The sequence below is a fragment of the Ochotona curzoniae genome, unplaced genomic scaffold, assembly GCF_017591425.1.
Source record: "Ochotona curzoniae isolate NIBS_2020 unplaced genomic scaffold, NIBS_Ocur_1.0 contig_430, whole genome shotgun sequence".
NCBI classification, from domain to species: domain Eukaryota; kingdom Metazoa; phylum Chordata; class Mammalia; order Lagomorpha; family Ochotonidae; genus Ochotona; species Ochotona curzoniae.
Window position 1 is genome coordinate 19,657,179 of NW_024466219.1, and position 23,984 is coordinate 19,681,162.

At 43.6% G+C, this 23,984-nt stretch overlaps 1 protein-coding gene across 2 annotated transcripts in view; it reads right to left on the minus strand.

The window, feature by feature from the left end:
* Nucleotides 1-23,984, minus strand: part of KCNH1 (potassium voltage-gated channel subfamily H member 1) — a 312,341-nt gene that overhangs the window by 230,230 nt on the left and 58,127 nt on the right. Inside the window, exon 6 of one of the 2 annotated variants that reach the window (XM_040985617.1) lies at nucleotides 17,544-17,936. In XM_040985617.1, coding sequence (XP_040841551.1) covers nucleotides 17,544-17,936 — 393 coding nt within the window. Of the gene's footprint in view, nucleotides 1-17,462; nucleotides 17,937-23,984 lie in introns of both variants that reach the window. The other variant, XM_040985616.1, reaches the window with a different exon arrangement.

Sequence of the window (23,984 nt, forward strand, 5' to 3'; positions counted from 1 at the left end):
TTTTTCCAGAAAATTTTTCACATAGAATATCAAATACAAAAAAAAACTAGCAAGCACATAAGAAATATGTTTTAAAAACCTAAGATAAATTATAAAATGAGACCTATGGAGAGTCCAGCTTAGAGTTATTGATTATCCGTGCTAAAATGAGTATCCTTAACACAGTTAAGAGAGATCAAAGGAAAGATTCGGAAACTTATGTAAGCCAAATGACTATTCTAAATCTAAAAAAACATAATAACCAAAATTAACATGATAAAGTTTTTAAATGAATAGGTAAATTTCAAGAGTGATTTTGGAACTTGGAATACACACACACACCCAGAGTGAAAAGTGAAACATGGAAAGACAAAAGGTGGGAAAAGAAAAGAAAATGTAAGGTACATAGAAGACAGAAAGGAAAGAGTTTCTGCATATCCTTGATATTCTGGAGCAAAGAAAAAAAAACAGGTACAATTAGAGAGACTGAGACTAACACTCAAACTACAGGGGGTCAGCCAAATTTAGCCAGAATCCTGCTTTGGCACAACCTGTGAGGCATCGATGGTTTTTACATTCATGATGTCACAGGAGGAGGAGGAAAAGGCGCAGCGAAGGTCCTATGTTACCACACAACCTAAAATTCCTATCTTCTAAAGGTCTGCAGACTCAGGAGCTACAGGCTCTAGAACCCTGTTGATCCTTGTATCTTCCTCACTGTCCCAGGTCAAAGAGAAGTCGTAGAATGTTTCTAGCCAGGGAAAGCAGTGGAGGATGCCTCAAAGCCTTGGGCCCCTACACCCATGTGGGAGACCTGGAGGAAGCTCTTGGCTTCAGACTGGCTAAGCTCTGGCTGTGTGGCCATCTGGAAAGTGAAGCAGCAGATGGAAGTCCTTCTCTATGTCTCTTTCCCTCTATAAAATCTGCTATTCAAATAAAAAAAATAAATCTTTTAAGAGAATTTTTTAGAAAAAGGGATCAGGGTGTGTTCCTTTCCCAGCTGCCTTCTGCAGGCACTGATTTGGCTGTTTCCCCTCAATGAAAGACAACAATCCCTATAATGCAACCTTCACGTGATCTCTCCACCTTCAGATTTTGGTATAAGCTCCTCATACCCCTCATGCTAGACTCCAGATCCACACTCCCACTGTTACGACCTCAAGTCTTCACCATGTCCACCATATTTTGCCAACACTTCTGTAAACCGTCTATTAATTCTGTCACCCACATCTTGATAGACAGAAGCCATATCAGGTGTATCATCATGAAACTGTCAAGAGGAAGGGGAGTGAGGAGATGAGGAAGAAGAACACAGAATCTTTAAAGTAGGCACAAGAAGAAAATTGAATTTCCACAATGGAACAATTAGACCAAGAGCTGAATTCTTAAGTAGAAACCAAATGGTTTAGGACATTACATTCAAACAATAAGAAAGCTGACCATCTAGAATTCAACAACCAGCGCACACATCTGTCAAGACTTAAAAACACTTCAGACAGACAAAATGAGCGACTTGTCAGCCAGCTTTGATACTAAAAGGTAATGGACAGGCAGAAGAAAACCGGCCAGATGGAAGCAATAGCACAGTGAGAGGTATGAAGGCTGTGGCACAAATGAGGCACAGCTGCCTGAAGAGAGTGCAGGCCTGAGATTGTCAATGTCCCTTTTATCACTGATATTGCTATTGCCCATAAGTAATGAGGATCTAGTCCTCATTGTACTTTCAGTAGCACTTTGTGTCACATGCTGGCATTTATTCCTGAAGATGCTGGACACTTTCACCACCCTAGCATCACACCGATACCTTTATTATATGTTAACTTCATATGGATGAAGGTTCATTGCTTTTATTTTTCTCCAGGAGTTTTTCTATTTTTATTTATATTTATATTTTCTTAAAGAGTTAAGTTATGGTAATGTAGCAGAAATTAATATGTGCATAGGTGGAAACAAGTCCTCATGAATGCACTACAAGGATGGACTCAACAAAATGACTGATAATCTCCTACATTATGGGAGACACTTCAGTGGCAGCATGATGGAAATGCACATTGTAAGACTGGAGAGAAGAGAGGGGAAGGAACCTGGGGAAGAGAAGGGGAGACCCCAGTGCCTATTAAACTATCCTAAGATAAACAAAGTGCAGAGGGACTGAATAGCAACAGCAGGTGAGTGACAAAAAAGGTGAACAAGTACTAAGAGTTAAATCTACAAAGAGACACCAGTACCACCTTACAACAGAATATGAAAAGTACACCCAGTGTGTATATCTAACTGGGTGCTTACTGAAAGAAAATACAAGGCTAATAGAGAAGTGGAATAACACAGAACAATCCCCAGAGAATGGAGGTTGGGAACTGAGCAGAGAGCAAGTGGGACAAATGTGAACACACAGCAAGATAGAAGGTAGAAACAAAAATATGACATCCAATGTAATGATGCAATGAGTCATGTTCTTCAAATTAAAGACAAGTGTACTAGACCGCAGTAAATAAATGATGCCTAGAAGAGATCTCAAATACAATATAGCAAGTGTTAGAAATAAAAAGCTGATGCAACTATTAAAATCCTAGTAGACTCTTCCTCTCTGTATTGTCTCTGTAAATCTGCCTTTACAATTAAAAATAAAATTTTGAAACAGGGGTGGAGAGTCTGATGGCTCAGTTGATAAATCTTCACCTTGCAAACATCAAGATCCCAATATGGGCGCCGGTTCTAGTCCCGGTTGCTCCACTTCCCATTCAGCCTCCTGCTTGTAGCCTAGAAAAGCAGTAGAGGATGGCCCAAAGCCTTGGGACACTGAACCCATGCAGGAGAACTAGAAGATGATCCTGGCCTTGGATTGGCTCATCTCTAGCCATTGCAGCCGCTTGAGGAGTGAACCAGCAGATGGAAGATCATCGTATCTCCTTCTCACAGTCAATCTGCCTTTCCAATTAAATAAACCTTTAAAATCCTAGTAGACCTTTCATAAAGATCACACACTTTTCATAATGCTGAAAGATTCAAGTCAGGGTAACGTTGCAGTGCTGTGGGGTAAAATGCTACTTGCAGTGCCAACATTCCATAACAGAGTGCTGGTCAGAGTGCTGAAAGTTCTGCTTTCAGTCCACCAATATGCCTGGGAAAGCAGAGGGAAACAGCCCAAGTGCTTGGGACCATACGGCCCACACTGGGGACTGAATGGAGTTCCAGGTTCTTGGCCCAGCCTTAGTCATTACAGCTCTTTAGGGAATGAACCAACAGATGAAAACTAACTCTTTCTCTTCTTTTAAGTTTCTTTACCCGAAAGAAACAGAAAATGAAAGTTCCTTGAGAATGCAAAAATTCCAAAACAAAAGTTGTTTCTTTGAACACACTTAATAAAGCCAGTCAGCCCCTTGACAATACCTATTAGATAAGGAGGGAAAAAATGATAGGAACATGAGGATTAAATAATATAACCAATATCAAGAAGACAATAACACTGCACATAAGTAGAAAATGTGTAGAAGTGTCTACCAGTAATTCTAAAAAATCTTGATGTAAGAGAAAAATACATGTTTCAAAAAGTCACTCTAGAAGTAATCAAAGACATTCAAGGTTTCTGTTATTAAAAAATCACCAATTCTGGATCTGATAAAACTCTCCAAAACAAAAAAATTTAGGCCAAGTTGCCCCACCAATGAGTTCTACTGAATATTTCATAGAAAACCAATGTTAAAAACATAACAAAGCTACATTAATTCACACATCATGATATAGCTTCAAGCAGTTGAATAAAAAAATTTCAGGAAAAGCTCCAAGCCTATCTTAGAAAAGCCAAACCCTATCTCACACCATACTCAATAAGAAATTACAAGTAGATTTCAGATTGACCAAAGTGAAAAAATATTTCTGCAATATAGAAAACTATCTTCTTAAATTTGGGACTATCAAACAAGACTCAAAGGCATTTAAGTAAACAGTGCTAAATTATTTTGACAAAAATTGAAGACTTTTAGGGAAAGAAAGGCATTGTGGCAGGGTGAATTTAAGCTATATTTAGCATTTAGTATATCCTCATCCCATTACACCCAGTGATTCCATTTCCAATCCAGCTTCCTGCTAATGTGCCAGGAAAATGATAGGCCAAGTGCTTGTGTCCCAGGTACCCATGTGGGAGATGTAGATGGAGTTCCCGGCTCCTGACTACAGCTTGACTAAGCCCTGGTTACTGTGGGGATTTGGGGAGTAAAGCAGTAGATCAAAGATGAGTCAGTCTGGGGAAATCCCAGACTCCATGGAATTGTTCCATAAAATTCAAAATTAGGAATATTGAGGCAGTCAGTCTCTCAGTCTCCCTCCCTCCTTTCTTCTCTGCTTTCCCCTACAACTATTTTTTTCATTACTCACCCAATATTTTTTTAAGTATAAGTGTTTTTGTTACTATCTCTATCTTAGCCAAAAGGCCGAGATGTGATACAAAAAACACTCTTAAGAAGAGCAGATTGGATGGGTGCCGTGGGAATATCTGCAGCATATACAACACATAAAAGGCTCCAATTTAAGGAATTTATAATTTTTTAAAAGCAAATAGAAAAAAAGACTGTACGGGCACTTTTTTAAAAAAAAAATCACCAGAAGCAACCATCCAAAAAAAATAAGTTGCTAAACCTCTTTAGAGAAATTCAAAATCAAAACTACAGTAAGAAATCATGAAAAACCTATTGGATTAGGCAGAATTAGACTGAGAACACTAATGCTGGCAAAAAAAAAAAAAAGTAGAGCAGTGGAAACTGTCATGTATAGCAAACAGCTCGTACAAACACTCAGCTCAGCCACCCTGGAGAACTGTGGCAATATTTACCAAATAAAATACAGCAATTCCACCCTCCAATAGATGTGGGCATATTGAGTGTGAATACAAGCATTTATTAAAAATATTACCAGACCAGATTAATAAAATGAAGTACAGGTTAAACATTCTTAATCCAAAAAGTCAAAATCCAACATGCTTCAAAACACACTTAATGATACCAACAGTTGGGAAATTAACTTCCTTAATGATAGGTCCTAGTGATACCACACTAAACACCATGTAAGAGCAACTTCAGGCTCCGTGCATAAGGTATGTATGAAACGACAGTGAATTGTGGGTCTCACTGTATATATGCAGATGTTACAAAATCCAAACATCTAAAATACTTTAGATAAGGAATACTCAACCTGTACACATTACAAGTTACATGCAACAATAAGCTAACCATTGATACACGCAAAAGCATGCCTGTCTCAGAAGCAGTACTAAACAAAATCAGGCAACATACATTACTATCTCATGTCTCATATCATCTCAATGAAGTCCAGAAATGGACAAGAGATAGCAAGTGTTACAAGTAAGATCAGTGATTACTTCCAGAAAGAGATTTTTAACAAAAAGATTTGAAAGTATGAGCAAGGGATAATCTTCCATCTGCTGATGGTTCACTCCCAAATGGTTAAAATGGCCAGGGAAACTCCCAGGCCAGAAGTTTCTTCTGGGTTTCCCACATGGGAGACAGACCCCAAACATTCGAGCCATCTGCCACTCATTATCCCAGGTGTGAGAACAGGAACTAGATTAGAACAGCTAGGACTCAAATCATTGCCCATATGGGATGTTTTAACCACTATACCACACATGGGTTCCTGTATTCCACTTCTTAAACTCAATTACAGTCATGCTTGATGTGTTAGAATTCACTGAGCAGCCTATTCTGAGTATTTTCCTGAATGTGAAAGAGCTTCAGAAATGTGGAAAAATAAAATTGAAATGTATGCTTTGGTACAAAGTTTTTTGAAGTCCATGCATAATTTTTCAGAAAAAGTACATTCATTGACTTTTTGAATGCTTCCTATATTTTATACTACATAAGAATCAAGAACATGACAATTTTTAAAGAAATTCTTATGATTTATAAATAGGAAATAGCCAAAATGTTTACTAAATAAAATATCCATGCAATGGACTATCACAAAATCATTTAAATCAGATTGTAAAAGCTTTATAAGTCAGAGAAAGTCAACTTTTAGACAATAAATCTGCTATTATTCACTACAGGTAGTGTAATTCCACTTCAATGTACATAAAAATGCACATAAACTTGCCCCAAAACATTTTCCAAAATGTGACTAAAAACCATAGTTAACTTTACTTTTACATCTGTATTTTCTAAAATTACAGGTAAGACACAACGTTGAAATGCAACTTTTCCAACGATTGCTTAGACTCCGACTCTGCTTGGAAACACATCTTTGTGGCAGAATCTTACTCCTCCAAAGCCTAAAACACCCTTTCCTGTAAACTCACACACGTGGACTCTGAAGTTAAGCACTGCAGATAAGTAAAAGGAAGGAACCGGGCTCCCAACAGGTCTCTAATGCCCCTCTAGAGTTAAGATTCATTAACACACGACTGGTTCCAGCTATTTGTCACCAATATTTGCCTTTGACAATAATCACACTAGCCCTGCTCTCCCCTGGGCCTCCTTCTCCCCCACCCCCAACAGTTGTTTGCATTGTTTCTGGAGGCCTCCTACAATTCACCCAACTCAAAAGCACAAGAAGCTTCCTCAGCCTGTATGTGGGTACTTCAAAAAGTTCTTGGAGAAAATAATCACGTTTATTTGTGTGATGAAAGTTTCAAAATTCAGGCTTATTTTTCATAATGTATATTTTCTCAGAGCTTTTGTGAAGACTCAAGTATCAATTTCAAAATTTCACACCAAAGAACACCTATATTTAGTTCCCTCTTCTGAAATTTCTTACGAGCCACAAAAGAGCTTTCAGAGCATCCCTCCTTTGTTGTAACTTTCTAGCATCTACGACTTCCAGTGTTCCGTCCTCCTGCCTCTAGTATGCACCCCAGCCCATGACTGAATGCGTGAGGAAGAAACACTTTCAAAGAGAATGGCCCGATCGTGCTCAGATGCCATCTTTAAGCCATGTTGTATCCATTAGGATGAATATGCAAAAAACAAGCACTGGTGAGGATTTGGAGAAATTACAACACTTTTCCACTATTGGTAAGAAAGTAACTGCAGCCACTGCAAAAAACAGTATGGATGAATGAATAAACAAATACTGTCTTTACAATCAAGGGCAGATTAGTCAGCCTTTAAAGGATGTGATAGCACTTGGATGAGTTGTAAAGACAAAATGCTAAATTCACCTAAGGACAAACACTTGCATTGTAAGAGAAATCCAGGTTGGTCAACAGAAGAACTGCCCCGCTGAGTCCAACCCAAATTAACAGAATAGTAAGCAATGTTTTTACATTAAAAATGATAAAGCGTTGGGATGGTTTACTGTGAAATAGCAGACAGCCAAACATTATTACATTCCAGACAAACAGAACAAACTACCTTCAACAAGGGTGAATATCATAGGCATTTTTCTGCCTGAAAGAAGCCAGGCACAAAGAGTTGATTACTGAGTCATTCCATTTGGCTACACTTAAAGAACAGGCAAAACTAATCTATGGTGATGGAAGTCAGAATGGTCATTTCAGTGGCAAGCAGTCTGTGATAACAGCAGGGTAGGCTAGAAAAAAATTATACTTGGATAGAAAAAGGGATAGAGGCAAGTATACATTTTTTAAAACCCACTAAGCCATATACCTTATATTAATGCAATTATATTTCACAATCACTTCATACCTTTAAAGTTAAGAAATTCTAAGAGTCTTTGTTATTGCGAATGTGCTATCAAATTATGTTCATTGCTGCAGAGAAGTATTGCAAAGGAATGGAGAATCTAAGTCAGGTAGTCAGGCAGACACTTAAAGTGAGAGGAAAGAGAAAGGAACGTTTAGGAAAAGGCAGACAAGATAGTGAGTCTCTGAAGGGCAATAAAAATGCCCATGTACCTGGAACAGAATAAAGCATCAAAGACCGAGAAGCAGCTTTAGGAACAGGATCATGGGTTGTCCCGTAGGAGAGAAGCTCCTCGGTGTAGCACTTCTCCCAGGAAAGGTCAGACCAGAACCGAGATCTGACCATTGATGGGGCTATGTGCACATCACTGGCATCCTGACGAGAGCTGTGACACTCTCACTAGACAAGAGACCCTGACTGAAACAAGTGAATAGGTGCAAGAAAGAGGTGAAAGCAGGAACCACACGTGTAGCAAACCTTCCAAAGTCTTTCAGCAAGGAGAAGGGGGAACATGGGGCAGGGACTAGAGTGTGTTATCAAGACAGGATGGACTCCTTTAGGGTGAAGGAGGAAAGCCAGTGGCACAGCTGAGTCCTTGAGCAGGCAAGGGGAGCTGAACCTTGCCTGGAAGTTATCCCACCAACAGGGAGAAGGGCAGAGCAGGTGGGGTGGATGCAGGGAAGAAAATGAGTCGGTGTGAGTACACAGCACATCTCTCCCCTCGTCTGACATTTAGGAAAGGGGTCACACAACAATGAGGCCAGGTGATACTGGTTCGAAGAGATTGCCTTCCTTACAGGAAGGCACATCTCTCCACACTGCCTTAACAGCCTCTCCCCCAAGAAAACTCTGCAGAAAGTCCAGGTAAATTGCTCAGCACCCTCAGGTGCAGCCTGGAAGCAGCAGAGGACTGGGTCTGACTGGAGTGGGGGTTGGCCAGGCATGAGGACTAAGGAGCAGGGGAAAGGGGCTGGAGGAGGGTGGTCGGCGAGTAGGCCCTGTGTACCTCAGAGGTGAGCTCTTGACGGCCAGTGGAATTGAAGTGGAACATGGATTGCTTCCCTAACTCCTACTGCTAGGTGCACCTTCCACAGAAACAAGTCCAACCACATCTTTAAATGAAAATACTTGCTGGTTCTTTGTTTACCTGAGAAAACAGATTGCCTTGGCAAAGCCCTGGGATTCTTTACCCTGGATCCTTCCTCCTCTCCCAAGGCCAACTTTCTGCTTTGGGTATAACTAGAACCTTGCCTATCCTTAAGAGCACAGCCCTTTGCACATGTCCTTCCCTCTCCAAGGAATGCCTTGTCTTCAAAGTACAGCCACTTTGCCCGGGAAGCTTCCAGGGGTTCTTTCACCAGCCTCAGAACTCCCCGTTGTATGCCACAATATCATGAGCAGACCTCTGCGATGCACCTGGCACGCTGTCTGCCAATGTCTATATCTGTGGCTCCTATGGAAGTATAGATTTCCACCCTCACCTTTATCATCTAAATCCATAAGACTCCTCCCTCCCACCACCACCACGACCACACACACACACACACACACACACACACACACACACACACACACACACACACAGACCTAAAAAAGCTAGTGGCAAATGAAAAGTCATATTCAGGCAAACCCAGAAAACAGCCAGGGGGATCTGGGAAGCAGTAGAGGAGAATGAGGTCAGCCAGCAGAACCCACACTTCTCCATCGTGCAAAGCTCTTGCACTGCCCTGGAGCGTAGGCAGTCTTGCATCTTTTACTCTGGAACCATAAATTCACTGCCACTATTTTGTCAGAAGCCACTCAAAATTAACTTTCTACTGTTAATGCTTGCCAGTCATCCTCTTATTCCCACATAACTGGCCAATTCTAGAGTGTCCACCTAGGACACAGCACCTGCAGCCCAGCCTCCATTTGGACAAGAGGCACACTCAGTGAGCAGGTCAGGAGAGAAGGCTAACAACATCACTAATATCACGGGCCCAGCTCCCCCCATTCCCTGCCCCTTGGTGGACCTCTCTCTCCACTAAGAGCTGAGGGGTTAGGGTGATTCCTACCTGAGGTCACCAGTGCCTGGAGGAAAGAGGAGGTCCGCAGAGGGAGCAGCAGGCAGCTGACGCCATGGTCGCTCCTGGTGAGCAGCCTCTGCTGCAGATCTTCCTAGATTCGCTCTGCCCCCCTCCTCGGGCCTTCCTTTTATGTGTGGCTGGAAGCCTGTTGGACCCACATGTGCTGACCATACAGGTAATGGATGGTGATCAGCACTCACCTGCGCTCTCTCTTCAGCTAGAGGATGATCCACCCTCTCCATCTCCACACAGGTGAACCCTCTGCTGTGCAGCTGAAAGCTGTTGGCAGAAGAACATGAGACGAGCGAGGCCTTTCTTTCCCTAAGAGCCAGCATTCAGGCAATCCTTGTGGCTCAGCATAACCACTGCGGACTTCGGGGTGACTCTTTCAGAACAGTTTTCTAGAAAAGCAAAGCAGGAAATTCAGGGACATGCCCACTCTGGATTTGCAGCACTATCATCTCACAGGCATGTGCTGTGTGTGAGGCTGGAGGGGGTCAATGCCGATACGCTGCAATTAGTCAATAATTATCTGCTGAGGTTGACTATATTGACATTCTATGGAGCTGGACAAATGTTTACAGCTGTGCTCATTAATCTGGTATCACAACCAAACGTTATCTTCCCCTCTACCTGAATCCCTGGCAACCACTGATGTCTTTGCCATTTCTGCAGCCCTGCCTTTTCTATTACATCCCATCTGAAATTGCTCCTTTTATTTAACAACATGCATGTTGAGTTTCCCGCACCACACACACACACACACACACACACACACACAGCTATGTTTTTCTGAGGCATAGCTCATTTATTTTCCTTTTATCCCTTTCTTTTTGACTGGATCATATGCCCTGGTGTGGCTATTCCATAGCTTGTTCATTTAGGAATAGCAGTGGTAACGTCACTATCAAGTAGCCTGAGTGACTTCAGTCCTGGCCTTCTCTTGGGACTTCCTCCTTCCTCAGACAGACAGCAAGTAAGATTCTGGAATGCTGACCAGCACACCTTAGCAACCTGCAGCAGCTCCCAAATAAAAGTATGACAGTCACACACGAGCTGCCGCGGCCAATGGAACCCTGAGAGGAAAAGCCACAACACAGCCATTGTGCCCTCACTTCCCAGGCTCTTGCACTTGGTGTTTCTTTTGTGTGTGCTGAGTAATTTCTGCCACCCAGTTATCTTGGTAAAGGGAGAATGTAGCCAGACTTCTGTGCATTGGCATCCTTGTGTCTTCACTGGTGGTGGTGATTTACCATTCCATTGGTCTTCCTGACTTGTGCTGTGTGGCAGTGACAGGGCTGTCATTCAATTGTCTCCATGGAAGACTGGGGCATGGGTGCTTTGCCTTCCACAGGCATCTGAATCATGATCAGACTTGGGGGGGGGGTGTGTGTGTATGCATGCATACAGGAGTACACAAATGAACTTGGAGGAGCATTTTTTAATGTTTCAGCAAAATACTTATTTAATTGGAGCTGACACTGTGGCTCAACAGGCTAATCCTCCACCTTCAAGCACCAGCTTTCCCTGTGGGTCCCAGAGTGTCCCAGCTATTTAACTTCAAATTCAGTTTCCTGCTTGTGGCCTGGAAAAGCAGCAGAAGATGGCCCAAAGCTTCAGAAACCTGCACCCATGTGGGAGACCCAGAAGAAGCTCCTGGCTTCAGATCAGCTCAGCTCCTGCCATTGCATTTGGGGAAGTAAACCAGAGGATGGAAAGTCTTTATCTCTCTGTTCTCTTCTTCTCTCTGCAAATATGCCTTTCAAACAAAAATAAATAAATCTAAAAAGCACATTTATTTAATCGAAAATCAGAGGTGAGAGAGTAGAGAGAGGGAAAAATGAAGAGGGAGAGAGGAGAGAGTCTTCCATCTACTACTTCACTCCCCAAATGACTACAACATTCAGATATGGGCCAGAAGCAGAAGCAGGAGCCTGGAACGTCATCCATGTCTCCTACATGAGCTCACGGCCAACGCTCAGCCCATCTTCTTCTGCCTTCACTGCACATTAACAGGGAGATAGATTGCAAGAGGAACAACAGTTTCCAACTAGCTCTCTGATATAGGACACCAATGTTGCTTTCAGCAGCATAACACACAATGCTACAATCATGGTCCCATTTTTTAAAATGCTTAATTGACATGTAATACTTATAAATGTTTATGCAGTGATGTGTTAATTCAATACAGGTATCCTAGATGTAATGATCAAATCAGGGTAATTAGTATTTCCATCTCCTTAACATTCATTTCTTCTCTGCATTGGGAGTCCTCAAACTCCTCCCTTCTGGTTCTTTATAAAACAGAACAAATCACCGTGACAGTCAGCTATGGAATGCGCTCATTCTCTTTAACAGTAGCTACCCAGTAGTCAACCTCCCTCTAGCTCTCCACTGGATGGAGGCCATACCTCTAACAGCAGGAAGTTGGCCCTGGGTGGCTTCTAGCGAGCGGAGATTCACTATGAGGGAGGAGAGGAGGCCCAGGGATCAGCAGTGCACTGCTTTGGTCCCTCAGCCTGCAGATTCTCTGAGGAGGCAGCAGGAGCTCCCAGATAAAGCACAAATCTAGGAGTCTGAGACCAGTATTCCGTCTCACCATCCCAAGGTAGCAGCCATCAGAAAAAAGAACAATCTACCCCATCACCTCATGTGTATCAAGGATTGCACCAGCCCTAGAGCCACAGGTTAGAGAAGGACTCACTGCACAGGCAAGGCAAACCAAGTCCTAGAGAGGGAGTGTTCCACAAGAGACGGTCTAGCTGGGACACAGAGCCATGCAGGCATGACAAATCGCCATCCAGTTCAGTGTTACCTCTTCACTGCCACAGTCAGTGCACAGGTGATCTGTGTGCAAATGTCTTGCAAGGTTCCAAGCAGGAGGAGGTCAAAGGAAGCTGTGCCTTGGCTCTGTCTCGTGCTATGGTGAGCATCTCCCCAGAGAGTGGGCTCTCGGCAAGTGTGGCCCACGTCCCTGACCCAGGCTATTGTGCTGCTAGCTGACATTACGGAATCAGGGACAGAAAGACAATCTTGGCCACCCCCAGGGTGCCAGAACTCTGACCAAGTGATATTATCATTGGTTCCCTTCTCCCGTTTGCACCTCTACTCTCCTGCAGCAGCAAGATTCCCTTAGAAGAGTAAATCTGTTTTGTCAATAATTCTATCTTCCAAGCACACAGGCTAATCATCTACTAAATGCTTGAAAGCAATGCATGGGGTTTTGCTTTCACATGCCCATTCCAAGCTTCAGTTCACTCAGTTTCCAGACTGTCCCATAACCAGATTAACCTAATGTGCAAACACATTCCCAAACAGCCTCCCAAAAATATTATTACCAACAGACTGGGAATGACGCAAATGCAGGCCATCTACATAAGTGAAACAAGTTGAGCTAAAGGGATCACTTGTATGACTAAAACCACAGAGGTGGCTACACACACAGGGGCTGGACTCAAAACTGCAGGCTTCAGCAATTCAATTCATCTTTTCAGAAATCTCTTTTGAGATTCAAGTTCTCTCTTGACCCAGGCCTTGGCTAGGTTCAACATTTTCACTTCAGGAGTCCCACAGGTCTGTGCGCCACTACACATGCACACACACACAGTAAAGCCACTGCCCTCTCCCAGTCTCTCCTCTTATTTGGTAGCCTTCATTGGCACAATTAGGAGGACACTAGGGACCATTCAGTTCCATGTATTTATATGGGCAATGAGTTAATAATTTTTAATTTATCTCCCACACTTCCCCAGAGAAAGAAACTTGAGTAAGGGGAGCTGTGATCTTAGATTAACAACTCTATGGTAGGTTATGGGTAATAAGAGAACAAGGAGTGAACACGAAGAAGGCACCAAGCCATCAGTCTGCAACCACCTGCTGAAGGGAATTTTTCTTTCAGCCAGATCCAAGATTAGCAGACGCACTGCCGTCAAGGCCTCTCCTACCCTGCAACTACTATCAGCTGGCCTGTCACTCCCACTAACTGACTGGTGATTGAAAGCATCTTAAACTGCCCCTCACCAAGTCTGCTGCCTTGGAGAAAATACAGCTGCCCACCTCAACATCCAGTGCCCACCTTCCCATTCAGCCAACCCAAGAGGTGAGACACGGCTATCAGAGCTTTCCAGTCAGTGCTGACTCAGCTGTACCCTGCAAGAAGTAATCTGTCCTTTGTAGTTTACCAAATCTGTCGCTACGAGAGTCAAAAGGAACGGGTCATGGCTGTGATTCTCCCATTTGTTGTGTGAACATCAGTGAGGCACCCCTCTTCTGTTTCTTCACTTGCAAACTCGGAAGTTGAACTAGCAGGCCTCCAGAAGACCTATGCAATCACCTACTGGTTGCCCTTCCACACCCTCTACAGGCAGTTGTGGAGGAGTCAGGGTGAGGGGTTGGGTGGGAGGAGGTGGCTGGGCATCTCATTTTTTTTTTTTATACTCAGCTTCTGCATGGGAAAGTAAAGCACATAACACTTAGAACTCAACAGACTTTAGCCCTCGGGGCTGAGGGGAAGGGGGCCTCAAATAACCCACTGCCCCATGCCATGCCCTCAGGAAGATGATATAATATCATTCCCATCAGGAAGTAGGACTACTATGATTCAGAAAGGCTAAGTGACAGGAACAAAGTTCCCTGCTGCCCTAATGAGGGATAAGAGGATTAGAAGCCAAATTTTCCATTTCTTCACACTCATCCTCACCCTGCTGCCCATACCACCACAGCTGTGACAAGTGGGTACTTTTTCAGGCGTTAGCTGAAGCTTCACAAGAAATGACCAAATGTAAAAGTCAAGACCAGGGACACATATTTGGCACAATGATTAACCTACTTGGGAGGCCTGTATTCCATATTGGAGTACCTGGTTCGAGCCCTGGTTCCTTCATTTCTGATCCAATTTTCTACTAGTGTGTACTCTGAAAGGCAACAGGTGATGGCATACATAATTGAGTCCCTGCCTCCCAGGTGGCAGACCTGGACTGAAGCTGATATCCTCCCTTCAGTATGAACCAGCCCTGGCTGTTGCAGGCATTTGGGGAGTGAACCCGTGAATGGAATATCTCTTTCTGCCTTTCAAATAAAATGTAAATAAAATTTTAAAATCAAGTCTTTATAGAAGTAAATCCCAGTGATAATCTCCTAATAGTTACATTATTATTTTGGAATAAGAGGTGTTAAGAAGTAATTTGATATTAAGCCCATTGCCAGTGAGGCAGCTACAGACAGTGAATATTTTGCAGGTACCAATCTATTTCATGTCTACATATCAGAAAGCACCATCAAAGGCACTCACAGGAACTCAGTCTGGGTCTTCCATGTGGATAGCAGGCACCCAATTACTTGAATATCACCTGCTATCTCTCAAGGTGTGCATTAGCAGACAGTTGGAATGAGGAACAAAACGTGACTCAAAACCAGGCACTCCTATTTGAGATGCAGGAATTTCAGCAGGCATCTTACTGAGACAAACGCCTACCCATCAGTGATTTTTCAGTTAGTATTCGAAAAGGAGTTTATTCATGTCTTATTTATTTGGAAGACAAAATGGCAAAGAGAATGACCATCAACTGTTCACACTTTCAAAGATTTATTATTTTTTTTTTTATTGGAAAGGCAGATTTACAGAGAGAAAGAGAGACAGATCTTCTACCCACTGGTTCACTCCCCAAATGGTTGCAATGGCCGGAGCTGAACTAATCTGAAGCCAGAGCCAGGAGCCTCTTTCAGGTCTCTTACACAGGTGCAGAGTCCCACGGCTTTGGATCATTCTCTACTGCCTTCCCAGGCCACAAGCAGAGAGTTTGAAGTAAGGCCGTCACAGCCCAAACCGGTGTCCATATAGAATCCTGGTGCTTGCAAGGCGAGGACTTAGCCACTAGGCTATCGTGCCAGGACAAATTGGTTCACTCTTCAAAAGCCTGCAACAGCCAGAGCTGTCTGAAGTTAAAACCAGAAGCCAAGAACTCCTTCTGGGTCTTCCCTGTGGGTGGCTGGGACTCCAGACATAAACCACATCAGCTGCAGCTTCCCAGGTAATCAGCAGGAAGCTAAACCAGAAGCAGAGGAAGGACTCAACCCAAAACACTCTGACCCTATGGGCTATGAGCACACCAAGAGACAACCTGACTTGCTGCATCACAAAACCAGCCAGTCAAATTTCACTTCTTCAGATTGAGATAATTTATTTGAATTACCTAAGCTATAAAAGTCATATTTTCTTAACAAAATTTTTCAGAAATGTGCTCACAGAGAAAAAAGTCATTCCTCATTTGTACTTAAATTCACATTTAAAAATCTCAATACTCACTTTAGAGAGGATTCTGCTCTTGTGAATGATCACTGTTGTCTCATTCAATCCCCCTACAATATCCACATGAGCCACCAGAGAGTAAGCATTTAGGATTTTGAGTTTTATTGAAACATACACACACATGAGTGCGCACATGTAAGGATGGCTCTGAATCTAGACCAGCTGAGCACCACACTGTCTCCTTCCTGCTCTGCATTTAGCAGCATTTTGTGGGAGGAGCTGTTCTTCACTGAATCATGTTGGGATAGCTTGCTTCATTCTCCCAGAGAAAATGACTGGCATCCTTCCCTGCCACAGGCACTGATCCAAAGGCAAAGGCACCATTCAGCCACCAGCAAGACAGACATAGAGTAGATCTTGGTGCCCTGTCAATGAGCACCCTGTGCCTCACAACTGGCCAAGGCTGAGCCGACATGCCCTCAACCCTGACACTGTGTCTTGTCTCACAGCTTGGCCTCCCAGTGGTGTCCGAGATCACGAACCCAGCTGATACAGCCAGACACACCCTTGGGACGCTCTGCATACTGGGGCAGACGGAACCCATGTCTGACTGAGGTTGAAGAATTTCCAAAAGAACTGCTCCCTCTTGATCCACCACAGTGTCAGCTAGCAGCAGGAAAGAGTAAGAACTACTACCACAGAACACAAACCAGATAAGAATCTGACACTTTCCCTTTGCAATAACTTGACATCCTTGCCTCCTCAAAGCACAAATACACTTTAACCAGCCCAGCAGCCCCTTCCTGCCACAAAGTGTCCCAGGCACCCATTTACACAAAAACTGTTAGAGCATGTTCTAGTTCCAACACATTCACGGCATGTTTATCTTCCTTTAATTCCTTCCGTTGCCTGCAGGATTAACAATCCACAGCAGTGTAATCCAAAACCAACACTTCTGCTCTGAGCCACAAGCTGCAGCCTGCCTATCTCACCAAATGGTTACCTTCCAAACTCACTTGAGCAATGAAATAAATCATGCCAACATTTACAAAAATAAACACATAAGGCAAACTTGGAGGAAAATAGCATTCACGTTATTAGGAGGTAATTGCTTATGAAACAGGCAAAGGTCAACAACAGATTTTTTTTAAATCCCCATAATTAGAATAATCAATAGCTAGACATTCCACAGCTGAAAACCAAATGGGAGATTCACCAATGCCATGGCCATGCATTCCTGCTTCAGCAGCCCCATCTCCCCTGAGCCAGTGGCTTGCCTTCCGTGTGGAGGAAGAGGAAGCCTCTGGTCTCTTTCATATCCATTCAGTGACATGCACGGCCTCTGAGCCTCCAAAGGGCAGAAGTAGCAGGCAGGGGCATCCACCAAGCAAGCTCCCTTTGTTCTGGATATCAGTCATGCTAGTTCCCACCCACCGAACCACTCTTCAGTTGACCACCCACATTTAGTTCAGCTTTAAAGACATGACAACAAGGTCCAAGATTCGAGGGATGTACCTGACTCTCTCTCCCCTCCAGTGGTGGTGGAATCTGATCAGCAAAACCAATCTTCCCTGGATCACCTATAAAGGCACTAACCTCATCCACGTTCTCAAAAGCGTTGATGACATCATATGGCAAACAGGACAGGAGGTCAATCACAAACCACGTCTTCAGGTAGTTCATGCGGATGAGTTTGGGGTCAGAAATGACCTCCCCTGCTGGCCCAACAAAGGTGGTATGAAAATTCAGGACAATGTCCACCAAAAAGATGACATCCACAATGCTGTCCACAACCAGCCATGCCACATTGTTCTGCCTGGTTTTAAAGGAGACATTGTAAGGGACCAAGATGGCTGTGTAGAAGGTCAAGATCAAGATGATCCAATCCCACGTGGTCTTAAAAACACAGTAATGTAAGATGATGTGAGGAGGAGTCTTCGGCGCCTCTTGCTTATACTGGGGAAGGATGTCTGAGCCCAGCTGCAGGACCTGTTCAGAAAAACATGGCCAGGAGATAACAAAGTTAGAATTTAATTGCAAGCATCTAATGAGTCAACATTGGAAATTGACATGATACTCCAGACTGGTCATTAGGTACAATCACAGGTACTGGAGGCAGGTGGAAGAATGGAAGTAAACATTGTAATAGAAATAATAATAATACTGAAACAAACTGCTATTTAGCTTTCCATGAACCCAGCAGTGTACTCAATAGTCCACGTGAATTTATTATCTCCGTTAAATCTAAATACAACCTGGTATTTTCGGCTACTTGTTAATTTATATGACAGGCGAGAAACTGAGGTGCAAAGGGAATACAGAAACTTTATTCCACAAATATAGATTGCTCTTTGCCAGAACTATTCCAGACCCTGAAAGTACAGCAATGAAGGAACCCGCACAGCATCTGCTCTTCTGGAGCTCGGTCTAGTAAGCATATCACACCCATCTGACACTGGGATATGAGGGAGAAGCATTTGGTGCAACAGTTACAAAGCCACTTGGGACATCTGCATCCCAAATCATGACACCTGGACTCAAATCCTGGCTCTGCTCCCAACCAACTCCAGCTGTCTGCCTCTGTGCATTCTGGGAGGCAGCAGGTGATGGGTCGAGCACCCGTGTCCCTGTCATCCATGGGAGAGACCTGGAATGGTTCCAGACTCCTCATTCTTGTGGGTAACTGGAGAGTGAACAAAGAGACGCATCTCTGTGTTTCTCTTTCCTCCCTCCCTCCCTCTCTTACTGTCCCCTCTCTCTCTCCCTCTCTTTCTCTCTGTGTTCCTCCCCTTCTCCCTCAAAACAATAAGTACATAAATGAACCAGAAGGGGCTAAATTAGAGGCTAGGGCTGGGGAAGACACAGCGACCTGTCCAAATGTTGCTTGAGGTGTCAGCGGAGGGAGAATGTTTGAAGGAAAGCCTGAATAACAACAAAACACCAGCCACTCAGACTCGTACGGGGAGCACATCAACTGGAGTGATGAGCCCAGGAGGAAGCAAGCTAGATATGTCATACAATTATGATGTTTGGAGGTAGGATATCTGGGAAATTATTATACTGAATTCAGTAATTGTAGATAAATGCAAGATCACTGTAAAATTTATGTGAAAAGGCAAAGGAATTAGAATAGTTAACATAGTTTTGAATCAAAAGAATACATTGGTTCAGACTCATCAAATTGCATATATTGTGCTTGTTAGATTTTCTGGGTATTAATTATACCTTAATAAAATCACCTGAAGGAAAAAAAAGAAAGTAGGAGGAATTCATGTACTAGATTTTAAAAACAATGTGTTACTACGGCAATGAAGACTGCATGATTTTGACAGAACAGATAAACAGATTAATGGAACTCAGCAGAGAATACAGAACTTCAAATGTGCCTGTTACTTGTTAAAGGCTTTTTTTTTAAGGATTTATTTATTATTGGAAAGTCATATATACAGAGAGGAGGAGAGACAGAGAGAAGATCTTCCCTCCGATGATTCACTCCCCAAGTGAAGGCAACGGCGGTGCTATGCTGATCCGAAGGTAGGATCCAGGAACTTCTTCCGGGTATTCCAAAGGAGTGCAGGGTCCCAAGGCTTTGGGCCGTCCTTGACTGCTTTCCCAGGCCACAAGCAGGGAGCTGGATGGGAAGTGGAGCTGCCGGGATTAGAACCGGAGCCCATATGGGACCCCGGCGCGTTCAAGGTGAGGACTTAAGCCGCTAGGCCATGCCGCCAGGCCCTTTAAAGGCTTTTTAAAAAGTTTATTTAAAAGGCAAACTCACAGAAAGAAAAGGAGAGACAGAGAGATTTTGCATCCACTAGTTCACTCCATAATGGTCACAACAGCCAGAGCTGCGCCAGTCAGAAGCTGGGAGCTTCTTCTAGGTCTCTCATGTGGGTGCAGGGGTGCAAACATTTGGCCCTTCCTCTGATGCTTTCCCTGGCACATTAGCAGAGAGCTGGATCAAACTGAGGCAGCCAGATCTCAAACTGGTGCCCATGTGCGAAGCTAGTGCTGCAGCTGACAACTTTACCTGCTATGCCATAGCACTAGCCCCTTCCCAACCGATTTTTAATCAGGGTGCAAAAGCAACATGTGAAAAAAGAATTGATTCTTAAACAAACAGTGCTACAGTAGTAGATACCTATAGGCCAAAAAAAGAACTCCAATCTAAGTCTTACCTTGTATGAAAATTAAAATAGACTGCAACCATGATCTAAAACTCAACGAAGTATGCTTAATACTGACAACAAAAGCCCAATTAATATAAAGAAAAACAAATTGAAGCTGGTGCTACAGTACAGTAGGTTAAGCCTCTGCCTGCAGTACTGGAATCCCATATAGGCACCAGTTTGAGTCCCAGCTGATCCAGCTCCCTGCTGAGGTGCCCAGAAAAGCAGTGGAGGATGGCCAAGTGTTTGAGACCCTGTACCCATGTGGGAGACTGAAGGAAACTCTAGGCTCCTGACTCAGACGGGCCCAATTCTGGTCATTGTAACCATCTGGGAAGCGAACCAGCACATATAAAATCTTTCTGTATGTATATCTTTTTTCTCTCTCTCTCTAAATCTATCTTTCAAATAGAAGCAAATAAATCTTTTTTTAAAAAAAGTTGGATATCGGGCCCTGTGCGGTGGCGCAGTGGTTAAGGTCCTCGCCTTGCACGCCCGGGATCCCATATGGGCGCCGGTTCTATCCCGACAGCCCCGCTTCCCTTCCAGCTCCCTGCCTGTGGCTTGGGAAAGCAGTCGAGGACGGCCCAAGGCTTTGGGACCCTGCACTCCTGTGGGAGACCCGGAAGAGGCTCCTGGCTTCGGATCGGCATAGTATCGGCCGTTGTGCTCACTTGGGGAGTGAATCATCGGACGGAAGATCTTCCTCTCTGTCTCTCCTCTCTGTATATCCGCCTTTCCAAAAAAGGAATAATAAAAATAAATCTTTAAAAAAAAAGTTGGATATCATTGAAATTCAAGTTTGCTTTGCAAAAGGCTCTGAGATGATGCAATGACAAGCCATGACTGCGAGGAAATGTCCACCACCCACAGGCCCAACAAAGAAACAGCATTTAGACTACATGCAGTACGGTATCAAACTTCAAAGCACAACAGCTAAAAAACAATCAAAATGGAAAATAAAGGAGAAAGTATGAACAAACAATTCACCAAAAAAGACACAGATGGCAAAGAAGCACTTGAAAAAAGGTGCTCAATATCATTAGAAAAACGCAAGCTAAAACTGTAAGCAGATACTACTACACATCCACCAGAAGATCTAAAATGAAAACGAGTGACATATTGATGACGATGCAGGAGCACAAAACTGCACAGCCAATCGGAAGAGTTTCAGATTTATTAGCACCTAAATATGCAACTCCCATATGAACCAGCAATTACACTCTTAGACGTTTATCCCAGAAGAATGAAAAACTTAGGTTCCCACAATAACCTATCCATGAATATTTATAACAGCTTTATTCATAATAGCCAAAAACTGGAAACCACCCAAGTATCCCTAAGCAGATGAATGGTTAAACAAACTGGGCCATCTATGCCAGAGGACACCACTCAACAATAAAAGACAAGCGATTGAGAATATGCAACAGCCTCGATAAATCTCCATTGATATTACCTTCTTAAAATGACAAAATCATAGCAGCTGCCAGGGACTATGGAGGGCAGGAAGGATGTGGGTGTGGCTATAAGAAGGAAACACAAGGTTTCCTGTAGTGATGGACATGTTCTCTACCTGGATTGTAGGAGAGTCCATCTCCTAGTGACGGGGCACGTGTCAGGCACAGGGGTTAAGACACAGCTGGGGACACCCTCACATCACATCTAAGGGCCTCATTCCATATTCCTGCTAATGGACACTCCGGGACAACAGAAGGTAACAGCTCCCTGCCACACACACGGGAGAATCAAACTGAGCTCATCCTGGCTCTGTGTGTGTGTGCCTGCCTTTTGAAGCATGTATCCTGGTTCTGATGTTGTAGCACAGTTGGGCAGGAAGCTGTCTCAGGGGAAACTGGACAAAGGGCACCTGGGATCATTTCAGGTTGTTTCTCACAACTCCAGGTGAAGCTATAGTTCCCTCAAATTAAGAAGCTTCATGTGTAAACCAAGTGAATATAGATGAAGTGTGACTAGTAGGAAAATAGGGCCCTGAGCATTCAGCAGGGGGAAGGACAAGGGAGTTATCTGGGAGTTGATTGAATATCTGCAAGACATGGTCTCAGTGACTAAGCTAGAACTCAAAAGAAGCTGCAGGAAGCAGCCACTAGAAGATTACAGACCAAATTTGCCTGCAGCTCCATGGTACTTTAATAAACTCTCCAAGAGAAATGCCCCTTCAGAGAAAATCAGCTGTTCCTATGGCAATTTGATGTTCTCGATAATTATTTCTAAATGAATTTCCCATTTTGTTTCTTTCCAGGATACTCTTGGGCCCTGCATGAGTGAAGCCTACTTCTACAATATCTTGGTACCTCCTAAAAACACCAGGTTGTTCATTAACTCTGCCCCCACTGCAGTTCCTACAACAGACATTTGAAGAGGGAATGGCAGAGGCCCTAGGCTGGAGAGAAGGGGAACCTGTGTTCAAATTCTCTCTTCACATGCCTGGACTGTAGCCTTTCACATTTAAACCACAGGGCATCAGCACCCAAGAAGCAGATTATAAAGTAAGGACATGTGGTCAGGATACATGTGGCACAATTTCTTTCTAGACATTTATGTGAAAAGGCTATAAATGGTTTCTGTAACACCAAGCTTTTACAGTCAGCCTTAAGATCTAATATATTTCACTCTGATATGAGCTCTTTAAAAATGATCACAACATGATGGGAAAAAGACGGAAATTCTACTGAGCAAGTTTTTATTGCAGAAATATCAATAACCATAAGAAAAATGTCCTGACCAAAACACTATTTTGCTTCCAGTTAACTCTGATTTCAATAGTCTTATTAGAGTCCAGTGACAAATGGCTAATTCTCCAGATCAATCCCAAGGAATCCCACAAGACCAACTGCCTTCCTCCCCCACAGTGTGTGGGGGAAGGGACTGAGACTAGGAAGACAATTCAGTGATGACCACCACAGGAGAAGGAGCTTTTTCAAGCAGTTCACTCTCTGGAAAGGAGCTAGTGGCCTCCAAAGGCAGGCAGCTCTGGGTACAGAGTCAAAGCGCAGGATTACAGACTCATCAAGGCATGGGGACAGGGCCTGTGCTAGATGCTGGATGCTTTGTGATGTTTCAAAAGCTTTGCAGAGCAGCTGAGCTTTACCAGGGGTGGGCCCTAGGTCCTCCTGGAGACTGAACTGACCTCGTGGTCTGTTAATCACAGGACTGGACTCTCCTCCACCTCTTTTCTGCCCTCATCAGTAGGAGTCCACACGTCTGGTCTCTTGCCCAACAGAAGTGTCCTTTCAGAATGCACTCCCTAGAAATGGGCTTATATCTGTCCCATTCCCCCAGGCAGGGAGTTTCCTGCAGGCAGCTGTTCCTCTTCCAGGACTAATGTCATCTCACATCTCACACTCTCCCCAGCCCTCTCTGCTAACAGCAAGTGCTCACATCAGACCATCATCGAGGTCAAGAAGATTCAGCTTGAAGATTGATTCTGGAAGGAAAAATAGATTTGGGCTTTTTCTGTTGAAGAGTAGAAGATCAGACTACCTAATCTATCACATTTCTCTGGCACTTGGGCATGCAAAGTCCTTTACGGCATTTTTGCATCCTTATAATCACCCTGTGGGGGTGTTCTACAGATGGGAAAATGGAGGTGAAGTGACTCACCCTGACTCATATGAGGGATGAGTAGGCAGAGAAGCTGGAAGCAGCAGCTAGCATGCCAGCTCCAAGACTCAGAGTCTCACTCATCCATCTGCACAGTCTGAATTATCCTTCATAGCACACTGACACACATCATCACATCTCACACAGACTCACGAGACAGTAAGGCTGCCATGCTCTTTATTGAACTTACTGGGAAAACAGACCCAGGGATTTGCACATGGCCATACTGCACATGACAAAACAGGACCTT